We start from the raw sequence: 23749 nt of genomic DNA, 5'->3' as shown, positions 1-23749 counted from the left end.
AAGTGATGTTTTGATAATATACTGCTATCCTGAAGTGGCCAGGAGCTCGATTTATAATTTGAGGGTCGCGAGTTCGAATCACCGTCGCACCAAACATGCTCGTCCTTTTAGTCTTGGGTACGTTATAAAGTTACGGTCAATCCCACTATTCGTTGGTAAAAGAGTAGCCCCAGAGTTGGCGGTGGATGGTGACGACTAGCTGCCTTCCATCTTGTCTCACATTGCTAAATTAGGGACGGCTGGCGCAGATAGCCCTCGAGTTGCTTTGTGCGAAATTCAAAATAAACAAACAAACACTCAAGAAGCCGTCAAACTCAATTTGTTTTTGTTTTTTCATTTCAGACATTGCAAAATAAATTACCACTGGCAGAATTCAGTTAAACTAAGACTTTGCAGTTAAATATTTTGTCAGCCAGGAAAAATGCTACTCTTTTCCAACTTACAATCAGAGGAAAATATTACTTCACGTATTTAATGAAATATTAAGCAAATTATGGAAATAAATTTGAATAAGAAGGTAATTTAATAATTTATATACCCTGATGAACATGTAAAACTGGAACGTTGAATGAATAAAATAGGTTGTAAGGTTTTCTGACATTCACTGTCACTACACTTGTTTGTAATCAGGAAAATAATGAAAATTAGGTAGTTTTAATTTTTACCGGCAGGCTAAAATTATTTCTTTCTTGATCTCGATCTTGCCACATGGTTACATTTCTTGGTACCTTATTTAATATTTCATCATTATTGTTTTGAGATATAACAAAAAGTCTACGTGATTATTGTTGCAGGTAAAATACTTTATCAGATATATTTTCTAGTAAAAACTTCAAAATATTGCAAATTACATGTATATATATCTTCTGACGTACTGTACCGGATAATTGGCTCGTTAAATTGGCCTACTGTAATACTGTTAATAGTGTTAGTATAAACCGTGTAAAGTGTATTATTACAGTGACATTACTTAATGTTTTGTGGATTATGTTGATTGTAATTTGCATATATATATATATGTATGTATGTGTTAATACTTACCTACGGCTACATTACTGTTGCTAATTGTTATACAATATAACCAGGGTGTAGCTTTAGTATTGCTTAGTGCTACTGGTATTACTTTTGTTAAGATGTGAAATTGAAATTATTTTTTAAAAATGAGTTGGAAAATGTTAATTATAAAATTAAGCCTCTGTAAAATTCTGCCTAAGCCTAACCCACTATTTTGTTTTACTTAAGTATAATTATAACATAATGTTTGCTGCTACCATAACTTTGTGTGTACAACTTTTTCTAATACACGTTAAAACTAATCAGGTTTATTTCTCACTACAAGTGCTCGACAGTGTATTTAACTGTGTATAAACTTTTTATATGTATATCTACATTCAGTTTTGTGACAAACTTCATAAAGTGTAAGTTTTTATTTATCCAGTACTTACGGGAAGTATTCTAGTGTGCTGTTTACAGTATTAGTTAATAATAACTTATAATTTCACTTTCATAATTAAATAAAACATAATTGTAATAATATTCAAAAAACAATCTCAACAATTATAATTTAGCCAGAATAAAATTACTCAAGTCAAAGTACTGTAATAAACAATACATTAATTACCCTTTAAAGTTAATTATGTTTATATCAAAGATTCAGAGGAGAAGAAATTGAAAATTATGAAACAGAAAGTGTTTTGGGGTCAACCACAGTGTATTGAAATTTTAAAAAAATTGTTTTAAACTTAAATTCTTTTGTTATCTAGGTTTGTTTCGTTAGTAACTACGTCATGTATTATGCCTAGTGGTTTTTGGCACATTTACTATGTACAGTGTAATTTAGAACAAATAAAGGCATATTTTCCTTTTATGCAATGTAATATTGCCAAGTGTAATTCCATATGTCACTTAACCTATTACCACAATCTTTATGTAGTTGCTTGGCACATTGCTTCAATAAATTAGAATTACAAAACTATTCTTTCATATTATTTTTATTACAGTTTCTAATGACATACATTTTTATAATGTAGGTCATTATGTATTACTGAAAATTCTCAAATACTTGGTATTTAGGAGAGAAGTTACTTGTGTGTGATGAACTCCAATCTACAGAAGAGATTTTCTCTTTGTAAAATATGCTTATTAATAGGTTGATGTTTGTTGATGATATTTTCACTGACTGTTGTGCTTACCTTGGTCACCAAAATATTTTTGTATCATTAAGTTATGGAATGTGAATGTATCTTCACATAAATGTAGATTTCATCAGATTTTAAATATATCTGAGTCACAGGATTATTTCATTTTGATCCCCGTCGTGAAATATTGCTTTAGGTTATCTGCGCTAGCCATCCGTAATTTAACAGTGTAACCACCTATTGCCAATTATTGAGGTAATCATTTAACAAAGAATAGTGGGATTCACCGTCACGTTATAACGACATCGTTCATATTACATTATGTGTTAACAATAGAATGTTTATCACTGATCGTTTCGACTCTTCCAAGTAATATCATAATAACCTTTATTTTACTTCATACTATCAAGCGACTAAGTTAAGAAAACATAACTTTTAGCTGTTGTTGTTATTAAACACATGACAGGGGTAGACAAATGGGTAGTCCTCTACCAGGTGTTTCTACACCAGTGAAGCAACACCAAGTATTTTAATTACTGTGTAAAAGTGTGTTTTATATCAAAAATTAATAAGAAACCTAACAAAGAGCACAACTTCTATAACCGTTTAATCCTCAATTTTAATATTATAAGATGTATAATAACATGTCTGTGATAAAGGTTTTTAACTCAACTATTTTAAAAATAAATTGTAAACAGTATAAAAATATAACTTGGCTAATTATCTGAATTAATTATATATCATGTGCACGTCCATCTGTTAATGTATGTGACCTATTTCTTATTTTACTTCTTGTTTCTCCGGACGATGGCGCTGTAGATGACAATAGAAACATGGAGAGATTGGTTCAACAAAATTAACTGTTTATTTTATGAAAGTTTTACCGTGTTAAACAGTTTAGTAGATTTTAGTTTTATCGTGTTGTATAACTTACGTTCAGGTTGATGATTTAGTCGGAAGTCGTTCATTCCACAGATTCCAACAATTCCTTTGCAGAATCAGATCACGTGATTAAATACATAATAAAGACAAACCGACGTGTAAAATCAAAATTCTTTCACAAACTTACCATAAGCGTCTCCCGCTAGGACGACAAGAGAGAACAGAACCAGGAATGCGGTCTTCATGTCTACAGTATACGAATCACAAGACACTGAAGAGATTCAAAATTCCAGAAAACAAACGAACAATTTTGTTTTGAAAAATTACAAAGACGTAATTCTGTGTTGTTGTTAAACTGTCGTTTGTTACAAATATCACGAATGATAATTTTAACACGATAAAAAACAGTATTTTACTTCACTTGTTATTTAGAGAAAAGTTTTTTATTTTAAACATGCTAAGAAAATTATCACTTCTAAAGTTATAAAACAGATACTTCACACATAATGTATCAACATAAAGATATCCTACCTTCCGATGATTTTCAGTTAACTTTACTTGCAAGTTTTGTTTATTGTTTCAGACAGTACTAGAAACACCGAACAGTCCATATCTTTTATAGTAAAATGTTCACCAAAAATACGAAATGAGATTTGTCAGAAACTGTTTCACCATATCTAACTCCACCTTGATCTGAATATAAAAACTTGTATTATGGAACACTTTACTAGTTGTCTCGTAATATCCCGAAGATTTCTTGGAAGGGTTTATTTTCTCATTGTTAATTGGTTCAATATTTTTATTCCAGTTACACTGATCATGACCAGTGACACGCTAAAAATCGGGTTTCCATACTTGCCCTCGGCAAAGCAGAGTTAAACCAATACACAGATTTGACAACAAACAAACTGACCAACTAAGGTCAAAATTTGTTAAAAAGGAGCTCTTTGTCTCTCTCAGAGTCGAAGTGTTACGTAAAAAACAACTGTCTTTACCCAATCTTTTATACGTTGAAAACTAGACTAAAATATTTGTCTATTATAATATGTTTGTCGTGAGAGTTGTTCATTTCATGAGACGACACTTCAAGTTACAAACAAACATACAATATGAAGAAGCCATATATAAACGTACGTTCATATTAACTTTTATAAAGGGTATTTAATACCTTTTATGGTCGCACAGAATTAAGTTTTAAGGCTTATAAAGCTAAAATTCAAGGTTCAAACCCTTTGTTTATAAACGTTTATTAAATTTCGAGTAAACTCATTCATAGGTTATCCAAAACAGTCTCTACTTTTAGTCGAATTGGCCGTGACATTATAATTTTGATATGACGAATAGTAGAGACTATGTTCGGTAACACAATTAGAACAAAATGTGTTTCTGTATCAGTGATTCTCAAACGACTGTGTTTTTATAGTGGTGTTTCTGTATCAGTGATTCACAAACGACTGTGTTTTTATAGTGGTGTTTCTGTATCTGATTCTCTAACGATTGTGTTTTTATTGTGGTGTTTCTGTTTAAGTTATTCTCAAACGTTATAACGTCTTAATGGCTGAAAGGACGGTCATGCTTGATGGGATGGGGGTTCGAACCCTGACCCTGAGACTGTGACTTTCAAATGACTCTGATTCACTGTTGTATATTATTTAGAAGGCGTTTCTTCACATTTCTGTCCTCTGTCTAACGTTTGGAACTAGAACTATCTGTTATTTCTATTATGTTTGTTGATGTTTCTCTCACGCTATATTGATTTCTCACTTAAGTGTGTTTTAAACAATATATGTATCATAAGCTACTATAGAAGAATATCTTTTATATACACAGTACACAATAATTATGGAAAACGTATGTCTGCCCGTCTGTGTTACACTTTGCAGAAAAAATACTTTCTCACGATTCAGCTCCATCTACAGTCTTTCTATAAAAACTCAGACTCAACTTTCGTCCTGCAAGAAATATGTTTACTTGACCCACAATATTATTCAGTTATAAACACGTGACTTAAAGATGACTCAGGACAGTTTTAGGTTCACAAAAAATTACTTGCAATAGTAAGACGTTATTTACAATGTAAATAAATGTAAACAGTAAACCACGTGAGCTTCATGTCACAACCAATATGTGTGCCTGAATGTTCTCTAAAGTTGTATTTCAAAACAATCTGATCTTCTAAATCGATCGTGCTTACAGCTCGTTTCTTAGAGTTGTCTAATCGATTTCGTCTCATCTCTGATTGGCTTCTTTCAAATATCAGCGAGAAACGTCACGAGGATTATACCCCTAATTTTGATTTGATAGATTAAAGAAAAGGCAGCTAATTAACAGAATCCACCGACAAATTTTGCCCGCTCTATTCGAAAAGTTGTATTTCACTTTTACTCTTATAACGCATGAGCGGTCCCAAAGTGTGAAACATAGGTTTGTGTCAACAGGACATAAACCGTAAATCGCCAGATTGATTGACGTCTAGTTTATTGATCCAGAGAGCTATCTCACCTAGAATAATGTAAATATGGCTGTATGAGTTAAACTGTTGTAATACTGTAGCTTTACAGAAGCTCGAAACCAAGACATTATAATCACAGATGTTCCTTACGATGTTGTAACATAATAATTATAAGAACTATATGACACAAACTAAACAAGTCTATTTTCTGGATAAGACATGAAATATAGAAAATAAATCATAATTTTGTCAAATGTAAATATGATATGAATCTGAAACATAAATCATACCACGAAATAAGAGCATAGATTGGCAATTTAGAGAAAGATACCTGTGTTACAAGTTTAGTAGAAACACAAAGTATTGTTTGGTCCTCAAACTTGATATTCAATATTAAAGACAACTGGTTCGTACGCAAACAGTTTTCAACTTCAAGGTCATAAACGATACATCGAATTCACCGACTTGTTAAACTTGAAATTCACCGTTTTATTTTTAAATTTATCATAAATCTACAGTCTTTGTCTTTTATATTTTCCCAACAGGTTACGGAATTTTAAGCAACGTTTACGAGTCTTTCACATGTTTTTGTAATTACCAGAAAAAAGAAAGTAGTTAAACTTCGATTTTGATTATTAAATGTTGAAACAATCTTGTTACTGGATCGGTCTTAACAATACGTTCTAGAAACGTCGCGATAAATAAATATATAAATAAAATAAACACCTTAAAACCATTCATTACTTCACAGTGGGCATGGCATGGCCAGGTGGTTAAGACACGCGATTCCTAATCTGAGTGTCGCGGGTTCGAATTCCTAGTCGCACCAAACATGCTCGACTTTTCAACTATAATGTGACGGTCAATCCCACTATTCGTTAGTAAAATAGTAGCCCCAGAGTTGGCGGAGTTTGGTGATGACTAGTTGCCTTTCCTCCAGTCTTACATTGCTAAGTTAAGGACGGCTAGCGCAGATAGCACTCGTGCAGTTTTTGCGAAATTCAAAACAAACCAATCCTTCAAAGTGTTTTATTTTTCGTTACTTAATTTGTCTGACGCACTTGTTCGAGTTGTCTCACAACATGGGGTTTCGATACCCGTGGTGAGTAATGTAGAGACAGCTGATTGAGTAGCTTTGTGCTTAATTTCAAAGAAAGAATCTTAATTTATGTAACGAACATTTTCAAGTTACTGACAAATATACATTTTGTTTCTTTTAGAACAAAGCCACACTGGGGTATCTGTAGAGAAGCGAACTTCGAATGTTAGAGTTATAAGTTCGTAAACTTACCGATATCCCACGGCGTGTTAAGTGGGACACATATTTATACACCATGGGTACAACGTACATTTAATAACAGTTACCCAAAGTGAAATGTCCCCTCCCGTTATTTCAAAGATTAAGTTTGAAGGCTTATAACGCTAAAACGTGGGTTTCGATACCCGTGATGGGAACAACACACGAATCCTATTTCGTAGGTTTCTACCTAATAAAAAACAAAAGGAACATTTTTCAATGAACACAAATCTCGCTACACTTTCCAACTCTTTCTCAAGTTAACTGTTTACTGTAATGACAACATAATACATTTTGACTTATGTCGTAATGTATATAAATTATTTCGTTGTCTGGAAGAAAGACTTTAGTATCTTGAGACAAACACACAGACAACTTGAGTTCCTTCACCTTTATTACATTCTGTACCAGGGTTTCAGTAGACATACATATGACTTATAACTCTAAAATCCGAATTTCAATACCTATCATGAAAGAATAACAAGTAATCCATTTGTTATTAGTCATCCTCACCCACCGCCAACTGTTGGACTACTTTTTTACCAACGAATAGTGGATTGACCGTCACATATAACGCTTCCATAGCTGAAAGGGCTAGCATGTTTGGTGCGACGAAGATTCGAACCCACGACCCTCAGATTACGAGTCGAGTGTCTTAACCCACCTGGCCATGCCGGGCAATTTACTTGACTATCAACTTTGTTATAGAGGTTTTATACGTGACAGTGACCACAGTTAAACACAGAAATGAACAGATGTTCAAACAAGGTTTTGTTAGACAAATGTAATTTAACTTGAAGGGGGGAACAATATCTTAAAGTGAAACTTTAATGACCGAAAAGTATTCTCCACATTGGTTGAGTATATGTCTCATATCGTGACTTTTAATTTTAAGGTGGAGACTAAAGATCAAATAAAATTTCACATCTGATGACTTTAGTCTCAAGTTTGGAATATCAACAAACATAGCATGCAAAGATTGTTATCCTTGGGTTTATTCTTGACTGAACCATTGAATTAACTTATAACTAAGCTTCCAAGAATTATAACAAGAAAGTGTTATCCCAAATCTTCCATGTAAAACCGTTACTGTACAACACTAATAATTAACGGTTTAGAAACATTTAATGAGAAACCAGTCAACCTCAGGAACAAGTGAGACCTAGAGAAACAATACGTCCCACAATACAGCTAAGTGTTTGTAACAACGTGGACAGATTATACTCGTTTCAAAATGTTAATAAATGAAGTACAAGTGGTAATTTTACAGTTGTACATTTTTGTTTGATGATACAAAACTTTAAAGTAAAGAAAATGTAACCTTCTGGTAAGAAATTACTAAACTGTATGTGTTATCTCAAACTGCTTAATACATATCTAATTAACGTGCTGTGAAGATGAAACATTTCTATGGTTTTGTTGTCCTATCGAATATTTCGTTCGTACTTTCACACAATATATCACGACTCCTGGTGACAAAACCATAAATGTTTCAGTCCATACAGATCAAAACGTTTAATTAATATAAATCAATAAATAAATATTTCTTAAACACAAAATATATTTTTGATGAGTTTTTGCTACGTGTCATAAAAATCATGTGGAAATCAAAGTAATAACATGACACATGTTATTCATTAAATCATGTTGTAAGTCTGCATGTTGTCTCAGTCTTAATTATAAATTGTATAAATATAAGATACTGATAAGTAAGTCCACGTATCTTATAATAAAGCGTATATAATCTGGAAACACAAGAACTTACACATTGTGCAGTAAGTTACACATTTCGTAATCTTCAGTATTTGTAATAACATTTATTTAACCATATAAAACGAGATAACTGGTTATAAAATGTTCTACCACATTTCATTTTCAAAACTAAGGTACAAACACCATTTTGTACAAACATAATATTCTCCAGACGAAAAACATTTCATTTACGTTTGTTCAGTTTTTATTAGGCACTGAATCTTTTACTATGTCCATATTTAAAATTTTATTTGAACTGTTTGTTTGTTTTTAATTTTAGTGAAAAACTGCTTTAGGTTATCTGCGCTAGCCGTCCGTAATTTAACAGTGTAACACTGGAGGGAAGGCAGCTAATCATCACTACCTACTGCCTATTATTGAGGTAATCATTTAACAAAGAATAGTGGGATTCACCGTCACGTTATAACGACATCCCGGCAGAAGAGACATGTTCAGTGTGATGTGGATTCGAACCCGTGAAACTCAGATTATAAGTCGAGTGCCCTAACCACCTGGCCATGCCGGGGCTCGTCAGGAGTTAGAGATGACAGGTTTTTATCAACACAGACACAAATTCCTTTCTCTAAAAAAATTAGTAATCGTTTTGTAATAAAAAGTTCAACCTCATGTCCATGTTTTGTACATGTATTGCCAGTAACTGTCACACGTAAAACTTAAGAATATTGTACGTCATTCGTATTTCTATCCACACATCACAATAACTTTGTAGATCTTTATAATGACAATGATTTGTTTGTTGTGTCCCATCAGCTCTGAAAATCTCTGGACTGAGCGAAACGTATTGTTTAACAATAGATACAGCAAACGTAGTGCGATTGGAATAATTTTTTACACTTTCTAATGTTTGAATATCCTTAAGCTGTAGATCTAGTGTCCTTTAGTGGTATAATGGTATGTCTACAGACTGTTCTCCTAAAAACCGGGCTTCATTACCCGTGTTAAGCAGATAGTCCTTGGTGTAACTTTGTTTAATAACAAATAAACAAACTAGATGCAGAATTCTATCTTTAAAAGGTCGCCTACACCATAAATTCTAACGAACGTGATGTATTATTCTGTTTGTAAGTATTGTAAGTTTGTAAGGTATGACACTTCTTCTGAGTTTCTCACAAACCTAATTTTAATTTTATATTTATTGTGTTTAAAATAATAACAGTCTACAATTACTGTATGTAAAACAATGCATGTTGAATATATTTTACTTTATAAACAAACTTACCCACATTAATATCAGACTCATGGTTGAGAAATGTTTGTATTGTCACTGTTTTGTGAAACTGTTTTGATGATTTGACGTTCGATATATTATAATAAAACAGTCTTTATCACATATACTTTTATTTATAACTTTTATTTTTTTCGTCAATTTTAATGACATGGAAAGGATGTCAGTTGAAAATATAGACTTTAATTTTAAAACAAAAATTTTAAAGGTTTTGTTTTGTTTTTAATTTACGTGCTCAACTCAAGATTTTCCAGCTTCGACGAGAGATGTCGCTGTCGGCGCATCACCCCCAACTGCACCAGCAAAGGATGAACATTGATGACATCTGATAGAATCTGCTGAACAATATTGTAGAGACTGGCAACATGTTTTGCCACTACAGCAACAGACGCCATTACGATATGGGCAACAACCGAAACTGCCATTAGGACGCAAGCAACAAGTGTACCCGTCAGGGCAGGTCACTCCATTTCCACAGTAAACAACAGCTACGGATAAAATAAATCGTTCATATTACATTATGTGTTAACAATAGAATGTTTATCACTGATCGTTTCGACTCTCTCAAGTAATATCATAATAACCTTTATTTTACTTCACACAATCAAGAGACTAAGTAAAGGAAAACATAACTTTTAGCTGTTGTCGTTATTAAACACGTGACAGAGGTAGACAAATGGCTAGTCCTGTACCATGTGTTTCTACACCAGTGAACCAATACCAAGTATTTTAATTACTGTGTAAACAAGTGTTTTATATCTAAAATTAATATGAACACTAAAAAAGAGCATTACTTCTATAACAGTTTAACCCTCAATTTTAATATTATAAGACGTATAATAACATGTCTGTGATAAAGGTTTTTCAGTTCAACTATTTTAAAAATAAATTCTGAACAATATAAAAATATAACTTGGCGAACTAGCTGAATTAATTATATATTATGTGCACGTCCATCTGTTAATGTATGTGACCTAATTCTCATTTTACTTCTTGTTTCTCCGGACGATGGCGCTGTAGATGACAATAGAAACATGGAGAGACTGGTTCAACAAAGGTAACTGTTTATTTTATGAAAGTTTTACCGTGTAAAACAGTTTAGTAGATTTTAGTTTTATCGTGTTGTATAGCTTACGTTCAAGTTGATGATTTAGTAGGAAGTCGTCCTTAGTTTGTTAAAACGTATTTCGTTCCACAGATTCCAACAATTCCTTTGCAGAATCAGATCACGTGATTAAATACATAATAAAGACAAACCGACGTGTAAAATCAAAAATCTTTCACAAACTTACCATAAGCGTTTCCCGCTAGGACGACAAGAGAGAACAGAACCAGGAATGCGGTCTTCATGTCTACAGTATACGAATCACAAGACACTGAAGAGATTCAAAATAAATCAAAACAATTTATTAAAACAGGAACAAAACTTACAAAGTAATTCCAAAAAACAAACAATTCTGTTTTGAGAAATTACAAAGACGTAATTCAGTGTTGTTGTTAAACTGTGATTTGTTACAAATATCACGAATGATAATTTTAACACGTTAAAAAACAGTATCTTACTTCACTTGTTATTCAGAGAAAAATGTTTTATTTTGAACATGCTAAGAAAGTTATTACTTCTAAAGTTATAAAACAGATAATTCACACATAATGTATCAACATAAAGATATCCTACCTTCCGGTGATTTTCAGTTAACTTCACTTGCTAGTTTTGTTTATTGTTTCAGACAGTACTAGAAATACTGACCTGTCCATATCTTTTATAGTAAAATGTTCACCAAAAAATACGAAATGAGATTTGTCAGAAACTGTTTCACCATATCTAACTCCACCTTGATCTGAATATAAAAACTTGTATTATCCAACACTTTACTAGTTGTTTCGTAATATCCCGAAGCTTTCTTGGAAGTGTTTATTTTCTCATTGTTAATTGGTTCAATATTTTTATTCCAGTTACAGGTAAATATTCCTCATGATCATGACCAGTGACACGCTAAAAATCGGGTTTCGATACTTGCCCTAGGTAAAACAGAAATAAACCAATACACAGATTTGACAACAAACAAACTGACCAACTAAGGTCAAAATTTGTTTAAAAGGAGCTCTTTGTCTCTCTCAGTGTCGAAGTGTTACGTAAAAAACAACTGTCTTCACCCAATCTTTTACATGTTGAAAACTAGACAAAAATATTTGTCTATTATAATATGTTTGTCGTGAGAGTTGTTCATTTCATGAGACGACACTTTAAGTTACAAACAAACATACAATATGAAGAAGCCATATATAAACGTACGTTCATATTAACTTTTTAAAGGGTATTTAATACCTTTTATGGTCGCACAGAATTAGGCTTATTAAGCTAAAATTCAAGGTTAAAACCCTTCGGTGGATGCGTTGGATTACCATATGACTTGGGTTTATAAACGTTTATTAAATTTCGAATAAACTCATTCATAGGTTATCCAAAACAGTCCCTACTTTCAGTCGAATTGGCCGTAACATTATAATTTTGATATGACGAATAGTAGAGAATATGTTCGGTAACACAATTAGAACAAAATGTGTTTCTGTATCAGTGATTCTAAAACGATTGTGCTTTTATAGTTGTGTTTCTGTATCAGTTATTCTCAAACGATTGTGTTTTTATAGTGGTGTTTCTGTATCAGTGTTTCTTGGACTTGTCTAAAGGATTTTGTCTCATCTCTGGTTGGCTTCTTTCAAAAAATAGCGAAAAACGTTAAAAGGATTAAACACCCGTAAGTTAAGATTTGATACATTGAAGAAAAGGCAGCTAATTAAAAGCATCTACCGCCAACTCTTAGGCGCTCTATTCGAAAAGTAGTATTTCACTTTTACTCTTATAACGCATGAGCGGTTCCAAAGTGTGAAACATAGGTTTGTGTCAACAGGACATAAACCGAAAATCACCAGATTGATTGACGTCAAGTTTATTAATCCAGAGAGTTATCTCACCTTGAATAATGTAAATATGGCTGTATGAGTTAAACTGTTGTAATACTGTAGCTTTACAGAAGCTCTAAAGCGAGACATTATAATCACAGATGTTCCTTACGATGTTGCAACATAATAATTATAAGAACTATGTGACACGAACTAAACAAGTCTGTTTTCTGGATAAGACATGAAATATAGAAAATAAATCATAATTTTGTCAAATGTAAATATGATATGAATCTGAAACATGAATCGTAACACGAAATAAGAGCCAAGATTGGCAATTTCGAACAAGATACATGTGTTACAAGTTTAGTAGAAACACAAAGTATTGTTTTGGCCCTCAAACTTGACTTGGATATTCAATATTAAGAACAACTGGTTCGTACGTAAACAGTTTTCAACTTCAAGGTCACGAACGATACATCGAATTCACCGACTTGTTAAGCCTGAAATTCACCGTTTTATTTTTAAATTTATCATAAATCTACAGTCTTTGTCTTTTATATCTTCCCAGCAGGTTACGGAATTTTAAGCAACGTTTACGAGTCTTTCACATGTTTTTGTAATTACCAGAAAAAAGAAAGTAGTTAAACTTCTATTTTAATTATTAAATGTTGAAACCATCTTGTTACTGGATCGGTCTTAACAATACTTTCTAGAAACGTCGCTATAAATATATATATAAATAAAATAATCACCTTAAAACCATTCATTCCTTCACAGTGGGTATGGCATGGCCAGGTGGTTAAGACACGCGATTCCTAATCTGATGGTCTCGGGTTCGAAATCCTAGTCGCACCAAACGTGCTCGACTTTTTAAGTATAATGTGACGGTCAATACCACTATTAGTTAGTAAAATAATAGTCTAGAGTTGGCGGGATTTTGTGATGACTAGTTGCTTTCTTTCCAATCTAAATTGCAGATAGCCGTCGTAAAGCTGTTTGCGAAATTCGTAAAAAACTCTATTCTTCAAAGTGTTTTATCTTTCTTTACTTATCTTGTGTAACGCACATTTTCGAGTTACTGACAAATATATATTTTGTTTCTTTTAGAACAAAGCCACACTGGGCTATCTGCAGAGAATCGAACTTCGAATGTTAGAGTTATAAGTTCGTAAACTTACCGATGTCCCACGGCGGGAGAACAATGACAAATATTTATACACCATGGGTACAACGTACTTTGAATAACAGTTACCCAAAATGAAATGTCCCCCTTCGTTGGCTCAAAGATTAAGTTTGAAGGCTTATAACGCTAAAATTTGGGTTTCGATACCCGTTATGGGAACAACACACGTATCCTATTGCGTAGGCTTCTACCTAATAAAAAACAAAACGAACATTTTTCAATGAACACAAATCTCGCTACACTTTCCAACTCTTTCTCAAGTTAACTGTTTACTGTAATTACAACATAATACATTTTGACTTATGTCGTAATGTTTATAAAATATTTAGTGGTCTGGAACAACGACTTAAGTAACTTGAGACAAACACACAGACAAGTTGTGTTCCTTCACCTTTATTACATTCTGTACCAGGGTTTTAGTAGACATACATATGACTTATAACTCTAAAATCCGGATTTCGATACCTATCATGAAAGAAGAACAAATAATCCAAATACCATATATTCCCGACATCAGCAGACAAAAAACCAACATCTGGCAAAAACTAGCAATAAAATATGACATTCCATTCAATTCTAAATTTTTCAAAAACCAGGCCCAAAATTATAAAACTACACTGACAAACACCACACCAACATTATTTATAAAATACAATGTGATAACTGCCACGACTTCTATATTGGAGAAACAAGTTGAAAAATGGAAACCAGATTCAAAGAACATAAAAAGTCACATTCACACGTTTTCGAACACTGCAAATCAAACAAACACAACATAACAATAGAAAACACTCAAATACTAAATAAACAAACATAAACAAACGCAAAATTAAAGAAGCCTTACTTATACAACAACTCAAGCACAAAATAAACCAAAACAAAGGAATACCTTTATACCTATATTAATAAATATAATGAAACATCTAAGCACGCGATCTATCTTCCTACACTCAATTACACAACCCCCTTCAAACATGTGGTTACCTCTTTCGTTCTTTGTGAATCTGACGATGACCGAAGAAGGTCGAAACGTTGTTTGCTCCTCTACATAAAAATTTTCTCAACCCAAACGAACCGTTTTTACATATATATTTTTTTCGTCATCACTGATTATAAACCGTATTGTTTACAACAACAAATATTCCGATTTCATCACACATCAAACTAGGTAACTTTCCACGTTTCATCCAACTTAATTTCGACTGGAACAGTTGAACGAAATATATATTCTGTTGTTACGTAACATTACTTCAAAAAACGCACTGACTGCCACGTGTCACAGACTGAAATAATTCAACAACAGTTAGTCACGAGCGGTATAATTCAGCTGAGGATATACGCATGTGTCACGTGCGGTATAATTCGGTTGAGGATATACGCTGCCAGAGGTACGAGAATCTATTGGGACCTATTTTAGGTCAGGATAAAAGTGCGCATGTCCTTACACTCCTAAAAAGATGACACATTTCTTTTAAATGCGACAGCGTGTGTTGAAAGTGGTCAGTTGTTTTACCGACACTGTCCTATGTTCTTCAAAATTAATGAAACATGTAAAATAAACACGTACTTGTCTTCATGTTAGAGTTTAGGTATCACAGCTCTCGCCTTTAACACTCAGCACGGAGTAGAAGTGACGGTAGAATAGGAGAAGGAGAGACTCACAGAGCACTTGTGGTATTCTATGTTGCACTATCTTACCTTTCTGGTAATGACCCATAAGTAACAGGCGGCCCAAAGAGGAAACAAACGACTAAGTAAAAACATAATGCAAGGAAAGTAAAAAAGCATTTTGCATTTATTTGATTTAATCAACAGACGACCAGATATGAAAAACATAGCACTTTTATTAGGCCTATCTTTAGATGAGTCTAGATGTGTGTGAAACCTGTCTTTAAATTATTTATATATCAAACTCCTAAACTGTGTTCCAAGCTCAGAGAAGTTAGTATTATACACGCGAATGTATAATGCTATCCTTTCAGAACACATGCACTACAAACATCACTAACCTGTCAGTGAAAAATATCGCTACCAACCTTTATAAAAGGAATTATTTTTTACAATAGCCATTCTTAAGAGAAAGCTTCTGTAATATTGTAGAGAAATGACTTATGAAATAATTAACTAGAGTGAAAGGAAATTACCAATATTATTTCTAAACCAACGTTTTAATGTTAAGAACTTCACAATCGACTAGAAACTTCCACGTGTGATCACGTTTCTAAAATAACTTGAAATGTTAAACTTACTAACAAAAGAAAGTGAGAAATAACAGTTATGAATTTACATACCACGAGTGTGCGCAGTTTAGGGTATTCAGGAATTTATTTTGAAGGAATTCGTAAACCTGTTTCGCTAATTTTTAATGTATTTCACATAAAACAGAAACTAAAATATACTAAAGTCAAGTAAGTACAAGCTCTTGAGCGAAGTAAACAGGCGTGGACTGGACTAACGAAATATCTAGGGAAATCCTGGTGGGAGCCCTTGGAAAAGTACCTTGTTTGTTATTTTTATGAAAACTTTGTTCCAGCTATCTTGACGGTAAACTTCTAGAGTCCAGTTAACCCTAAAGGTAAATATATGAAGAAATTAGTGAGAAACAATTTCTTGAAAGGTACACAATATTTTTAACATATACAACTAATACCATGTATTATGTGATACAACTCAACATAAATAAATAGCTCTATGATGTATAAGGGATAAGAAAACATAACATTATACACGAAACGGTGTATTCGTGAAATGTGTCAGTTCTAAATGCTGGAATACAAGAAACAAAGTTAACATAAAATTGGTTTTCAAAAGCATGTATTTTCTTATTTTTTTTATAACAAAGCCACTTCGGGCTATCTGCTGTGACCATCGAGGGAAACCGAACCCCTGACTTTCGCGTCGTAAATGTTTAGACTTACTGCTATTCCAGCGGTGAACTTTCAAAACAGAAAAAACAAAATATTCCCGAAACGATCTACTTGTTCGCATCATAAATTAACGAAAATTAAGTGATAAAGCTACAGTATTGTTTATTCGTGACGTTAAGTGATGAAGCTACAATATTGTCTATTCGTGACGTTAAGTGATGAAATTACAGTATTGTTTATTCGTGACGTTAAGCTGTACCGTGGGAGCCTTTCAGAATTTAATTTACTTATGTTTTACTAGTAAACAAAAGAAGAGAGTACTTATGTGATAACTGTGAGCTTTTCTATGTCTTCCTTTTTAACTAGCCACTAATAAACATTACTTTGTGTTCATATAACATTATGAGTCATAACTTGTATTTGTTAGGATACACTTACAGGTCTCTGTGGATGACGTCAACAAAGGAATACTTCCGATAAGCGTGACATTTTGAGCCATGGTTCGATAAATAAATGAAATTATAAAGTCACATTATGACTTGAATTTGGCTATCTTTTTGTGTTGTCTGTAAAATAAAACTAAAAAAAAAACAACTTTTTGAATTTTGTAGTTGTACCAGTAAAAAATTAACTTGTTTCTATACAACTTACAAAATTTTAAGCTTATTTACCACGTTAAAATGTAGATATATTAATTTTTTGTTTATTATGACTAACCCTAATTGTTAAGTTATATAAATTTTGTACGTCCAACTTTGGATCTTTTCTCACTCTGTACAATAGAATTGGAAAATCTGTTATCGGGAACCGTAATTGTGAACTTCCAATAAATTAAGTACAAAACATTTAGCATCATTCACTTCTAATTCAACATTAAGAAAAGTCACAAAACATACCACGGTTTGGACCTGGTAAATACGACTGTAATGTAACTAACATTTACTTTGAGTTGTAGTCTAGTGATCCAGAATTACAATAAGACATAAACATTATTAGCACGAGAACAACAGATAAAAACAAATGTTTAGTTTCTTATTGAAACACAATCTTTACCATTACTACTGTACCATTAGGTAATTCAGAAATATAATGATTGAATCACCACGAATCAAAAGCCAAGATCAAATTCATCTAAGACATGTACCAGTCTAACGTCGAACATTTATACGATTTTTATAGAATGATATTGTTTAATTTTTATTTGTGATTTTTGTGACATAAATACTTGAATCAGCAAAGTAAAATGTTGATGTAACTGGGAAACACCTCAGAACATTTTCTCATAATATTTAGTGTTAACAATATTAATCTCAGCTATTGTTAATTACTTAAACAGAGCTGAATTGATAAGTATTAATAACATGTGACTAAAATGTGCTCCCATCTGGTGGTCATGATGTAGGAATTATTACATTGATGATTCCCACTTTTATTATTATTGTAATAGCTATATTTCATGTTTTTAATGAAAGTATAAAATGAAGTATATTAGACCATTTGAATCAATCATCTAATAATTTATATATTAGTTCATAAACTGTATGTACACTGTAAATAATTATTTCTATCACACATGTAACTGTTGTTTAGACAGCTTACACTTCGAGTTAAGACAGGTGTTTTTTCTCATAACTTCATTTCTAATTTATTTACCATGACGGATGTATAGTATAAGTCGTTATCTATTTATCTAACCAAAACATTTTCTCCATATATTGAATAGAACCACAAAAATAATTAACATTTGATACTCTCACAGTTAGAAAAATAGTTATGATATATATATATATATATAACAACCATTACTCTATAATATAATAGAGTTTAAATAAAAGATCCTTCACCATGACTATACACGAGAGTCTGGTTACATTTTTCCTAAAATGATTTTTAAATGTAGACCAGTTCTTAACAAACTGGTATTCTTTTAACATAGAGTAGAACTTTTATTTTATGAAAGTTTTACTGTTTATATCAATCAATCTCATGAAAAGTTTGAGTTGGTTATATTGAATCATTTTAATGTAATCAGTAGTATACCTGTCAGTGATATGAATATATTTAAACATTACTACTTACTAACACAAACAGTTGATGTAGGTCAGAGTATCTTATTGTAATTGTTTAATAAGTTACAGTAATTAATTTGATACCATCTTTATTGTAGTGTTTAATAATTTACATCAATATTTAACTTGATACCATCTTTATTGTAAGTGTTAAATAATTTACATCAGTAGTTAACTTGATACCATCTTTAGTGTGAGTGTTTAATAATTTACATCAGTGGTTAAATTGATTCCATCTTTATTGTGTTTAATAATTTGCATCAGTAATTAACTTATACCATCTTCACTGTAAGTGTTTAATAATTTACATCAGTATTTAACTTGATACCATCTTCACTGTAAGTGTTTAATAATTAACATCAGTAGTTAACTTGATACCATCTTTATTGTGAGTGTTTAATAATTTACATTAGTAGTTAACTTGATACCATCTTTATTGTGAGTGTTTAATAATTTACATCAGTAGTTAAATTGATACCATCTTTATTGTGCTTAATAATTTGCATCAGTAGTTAACTTGGTACCATCTTCACTGTAAGTGTTTAATAATTTACATCAGTATTTAACTTGATAACAGCTTCACTGTAAATGTTTAATAATTTACATCAGTAGTTAACTTGATACCATCTTTATTGTGTTTAATAATTTGCATCAGTAGTTAACTTGATACCATCTTCACTGTAAGTGTTTAATAATTTACAGTAGTTAACATTATCTCATATTTATTGTAAGTGTTTATTAATTTACAGCCCAGTCACTAGGTTGTTGTTTGTTTTATTTGTTTGAAAGTTGTCTGTACAAACAACTTGCTTTGGTAGTTTATGTATGAAGTTTTATTTAAATTAAAATAGGTTACCTGTGTGTTTTTTAACAGTGGTTTACCACTAGAGTTCTGCTTTTAGGATATTTATCTGTTTCTTAATAATTGTGAACTTTTCACTGCTTTGTTGTTTGCTGTGCTACAAAGAAAAATACTGTTTTCAAATTGTTTGCTCAAAGAAAAGTTTGAAAATTCCTCTTTACTAGAAACTTAGCAACAGGTTACGAGTGACAGAAATAAGAGCTAAAACTTACAGTTTTTAATATATACTTGTATATCGGTAGAAAAGATAATAACTTCTTCATTATTGTAATGTTAGACATTACCTGGTTCTTTCTTTCGTAGTGGTTCATTTATGTACTTGTTGTAGTTTTAATTTTTCTTTGAGGACATGTAGTTTAATAACGTCTGTATCAGTACTGTTTCCATCAAGGTGTTTTACCATTCATTGGTTAAAGTTACATCAGGATTGGAGAATGTAAAAAGAACTGTCACCATATAACATTAACATATACCAAATCAGTGTTTGTATTTATTCCAGTGTATATTATTTTATTACATAATATATTTATATGATTTTATTATATAAAGAGTAATCTAAATCTAGAAAGGTCAAAACGTTGTTCTCTCCTTATCAATAAAAGTGTTAATACCAGCCATTCTGAGATACATTTTTATTTCAAGTGGGTATCACATCATCAGGGGTAATTTAAATTTTTGTGATGTCATACAGGTGATGATATGTCAAAATTCTATAAATATAATCTCAAAAAGAAATTTTTACAATAATTTAGTTACCAGATATTCATACCATTTATATCCTACTCCGAAATGTCTCACATTGCTTAAGAACTGAATTTATATCTGTTGTGGTATCAGAGTGTTCAGAAAAATTAATTTAAACAAGAAATTACCCATACCATCTACACGAGAGACTGCTTCCTTGAAGAATCTATAATTTTTCACTTGCTACATTTCATTTCTGCCATCAGAAATTCTATTTCCAGGACCACAAAACAGTTTCTAACTAATGTGCCTATTGTATCAACTCTTACCATCACTGGGTTACTGGGATTTTTATGATCTCATTCAATCAGTTGTGTTCATTTGTACATGACATGTAAATTATTTTCCAGCATGGTGGTTGTCCATGGAATAATACCATCTGTTTTGAAGTTATCTTCTCTCATATGCTCATCTTCATTTTAACTCTTTTAACATTTCTGCTAAACCTTCTTTGAAACTATTTCCAGCTTCATCTGCTGTACATGTGTTTAATTTCTAATGTTTTCAATTTGAGTACTAAAGCTACAAACAGAAGCATGGGAGTACAGTATGCATCTAATCATCATCTTCATGTGGTAAACACCACAAGTTGGAGTCGTTCCCTCTCAGTGACATTGTAAATCTTATGTTAGTTAAGAAGATGCACACAATATTTGTTTTATCATAAAGTCCTTTTCATCAAATCTAGCTTCCTAATTTCGGTATATCTGTCATCAACCTCTTCCACAAAACAAAAATAATTTCCTGTCTCATATTTATTTTGCTTACTTATTTGATAAATGAAAACCTCCATACATTAAAAAATACTTCTCTTGTTTATCAAATAATAACCATTTTCATTTAGCTTACAGTTCATTTATCCATTACATTAATGTAATGTAAGAAATGTAGAAGTTTACTTTTTATATTCGGTCCTCTATTGTATTACAGTTATCAAAGGTTTGTGGAAATATTGCTTTAATCTACCCTTAGCTTTCCACAAGCCTTGACCAAGAAACCCTTACATACACTTAAAGTCAAAAAATAACTCTGAATCACTGTTTGTACTGAACCTCTTGACTTCGAACCCTAAACAGATGAGGTATGTAAACAAACAAATCACATGCAGCATAATGTGATATTTACCAAAAATATTAAACCTGTTGTTATATCTGTTATTTGTGTGTTTCCTATTGACCTGCTTGGTAGTCGTTTTTCTGTGGGAACCATTCAGCACAATGATACACTCTTTACTATCTGTGTTACAACAATACAAGCTCTTTACTGTCTGTGTTACAACAAACCAGACTCTCTACTATCTGGATTACAACAAGTACAGACTCTTTACTTTCTGTGTTACAACAATACAAGCTATTTAATATCTGTGTTACAACAATACAAGCTATTTAATATCTGTGTAACAACAAGTACAGACTCTTTACTATCTGTGTTACAACAACACAAGCTATTTAATATCTGTGTCACAACAGTACAAGCTCTTTACTTTTGTATTTGTTTATCAGTTTTGTTTTTAACGAAACATTTTGTGTAGGGTTTAATTTTGCTTTCGTGTCACTTCTGTCGTTTAAAAACACTGTTGTGTATCAGGTAGTCGTTTATTTCATGCTGTCTTGAAACTACATTACAGTTAAGTTTCACTTTCTAAATAATCGTTCCCATAAGAAATTTTCTTCTCGTTTTTTAGATATTTCGCTACTAAACCTCTTCTTGTGATATTTTCAAACGCTGCATTTCTAAGCCTTGTTTCACCTTTTTTTTTTAACATTCCACTACTGAACCTTCTTTATACGACATTTTGGTATACGTTCTAATAAAACGTTTAAATTGGTTTTTCTTCTGTAAATTTGGTTATCTGCTTTTTGTAGTTTAGTCTTTTGTTTCTGAAATTTCTTATTCTAGTTTTCTTATTGTCGTTTATATTTCTGTTCCTTCAGTTTATATCAAACCCTTGTCACACCAAACATGCTCGCACTTTCATTGTGGTGTTTCTGTATCAGTGATTCTCAAACTACTGTGTTTTTATAGTGGTGTTTCTGTATCAATGATTCTCAAACGACTGTGTTTTTATAGTGGTGTTTCTGTATCAGTGAATCTCAAATGACTGTGTTTTTATACTGGTGTTTCTGTATCAATGATTCTCAAACGACTGTGTTAGAAGAGTGGTGTTTCTGTATCAATTATTCTCAAACGACTGTGATTCACTGTTGTATATTATTTCGAAGGCGTTTCTTCATATTTCTGTCCTCTGTCTAACGTTTGGAACTATAACTATCTGTTATTTCTATTATGTTTGTTGGTGTTTTTCACACGCTATATTGATTTCTCACTTAAGTGTGTTTTAAATAATATATGTATCATGAGCTGCTATAGAAGAATATATTTTATATACATAGTACACAATAATTATGGAAAACGTATGTCTGCCCGTCTGTGTTACACTTTGCAGAAAAAATACTTTCTCACGATTCAGCTCCATCTACAGTCTTTCTATAAAAACTCAGACTCAACTTTCGTCTTGCAAAAAATATGTTTACTTGACCCACAATATTATTCAGTTATAAACACGTGACTTAAAGATGGCTCAGGACAGTTTTAGGTTCACAAAGAATTATTTGCAATAGTAAGACGTTATCTACAATGTAAATAAATGTAAACAGTAAACCACGTGTGCTTCATGTCACAACCAATATGTATGCCTGAATGTTCTATAAAGTTGTGTTACAAAACAGGGTGATCTCCTAACTAGATCTTGCTTACAGCTCGTTTCTTGGACTTGTCTAATGGATTTCGTCTCATCTCTAGTTGGCTTCTTTCAAACATCAGCGAGAAACGTCACGAGGATTATACACCTCTAATTTTTCATTTGATAGATTAAAGAAAAGGCTGCTAATTAACAGCATCCACCGACAAGTTTTGCCCGCTCTATTCGAAAAGTAGTATTTCACTTTTACTCTTATAACGCATGAGCGGTTCCAAAGTGTGAAACATAGGTTTGTGTCAACAGGACATAAACCGTAAATCATCAGATTGATTGACGTCAAGCGTATTAATTCATAGAGCTATCTCACCTAGAATAATGTAAATATGGCTGTGTGAGTTAAACTGTTGCAATACTGTAACTTTACAGAAGCTCTGAACCGAGACATTATAATCACAGATGTTCCTTACGATGTTGTAACATAATAATTATATGAACTGTATGACACAAACTAAACAAGTCTGTTTTCTGGATAACACATGAAATATAGACAATAAATAATTTTGTCAAATGTAAATATCATATGAATCTGAAACATAAATCATAACACGGAATAAAAGCCTAAATTGGCAATTTCGAGCATGATACATGT

General features: G+C 32.0%; 2 protein-coding genes across 6 annotated transcripts in view; both read right to left on the bottom strand.

The window, feature by feature from the left end:
* Positions 1–3742, bottom strand: part of LOC143241959 (granulin-2-like) — a 214628-nt gene extending 210886 nt beyond the window's left edge. The window contains exons 1-3 of one of the 5 annotated variants that reach the window (XR_013022361.1): positions 3552–3589; positions 3208–3291; positions 138–263 (exon numbers count right to left, since the gene is read on the bottom strand). Coding sequence is in view for 2 of the 5 variants with exons in the window: in XM_076485290.1 (XP_076341405.1) it covers positions 3208–3265 (58 nt within the window). In the remaining 3 variants the exon portion in view is untranslated. Of the gene's footprint in view, positions 1–137; positions 264–3207; positions 3292–3551 lie in introns of those variants that run through there. The other 4 variants (XR_013022359.1, XR_013022360.1, XM_076485290.1 and 1 more) reach the window with 4 other exon arrangements.
* Positions 3743–9890: 6148 nt separating this feature from the next.
* Positions 9891–23749, bottom strand: part of LOC143241750 (progranulin-like) — a 43994-nt gene continuing 30135 nt past the window's right edge. The window contains exons 4-5 of the mRNA XM_076484974.1: positions 11060–11143; positions 9891–10255 (exon numbers count right to left, since the gene is read on the bottom strand). Of these exons, the coding sequence (XP_076341089.1) occupies positions 10008–10255; positions 11060–11143 (332 nt within the window). The 3' untranslated portion in view covers positions 9891–10007. The remainder of the gene's footprint in view (positions 10256–11059; positions 11144–23749) is intronic.

The sequence above is a fragment of the Tachypleus tridentatus genome, unplaced genomic scaffold (genome assembly GCF_004210375.1).
Source record: "Tachypleus tridentatus isolate NWPU-2018 unplaced genomic scaffold, ASM421037v1 Hic_cluster_1, whole genome shotgun sequence".
NCBI lineage: Eukaryota > Metazoa > Arthropoda > Merostomata > Xiphosura > Limulidae > Tachypleus > Tachypleus tridentatus.
The sequence above is the reverse complement of the archived record's forward strand: the minus strand, read 5'-3'. Positions and strand labels throughout refer to the sequence as shown.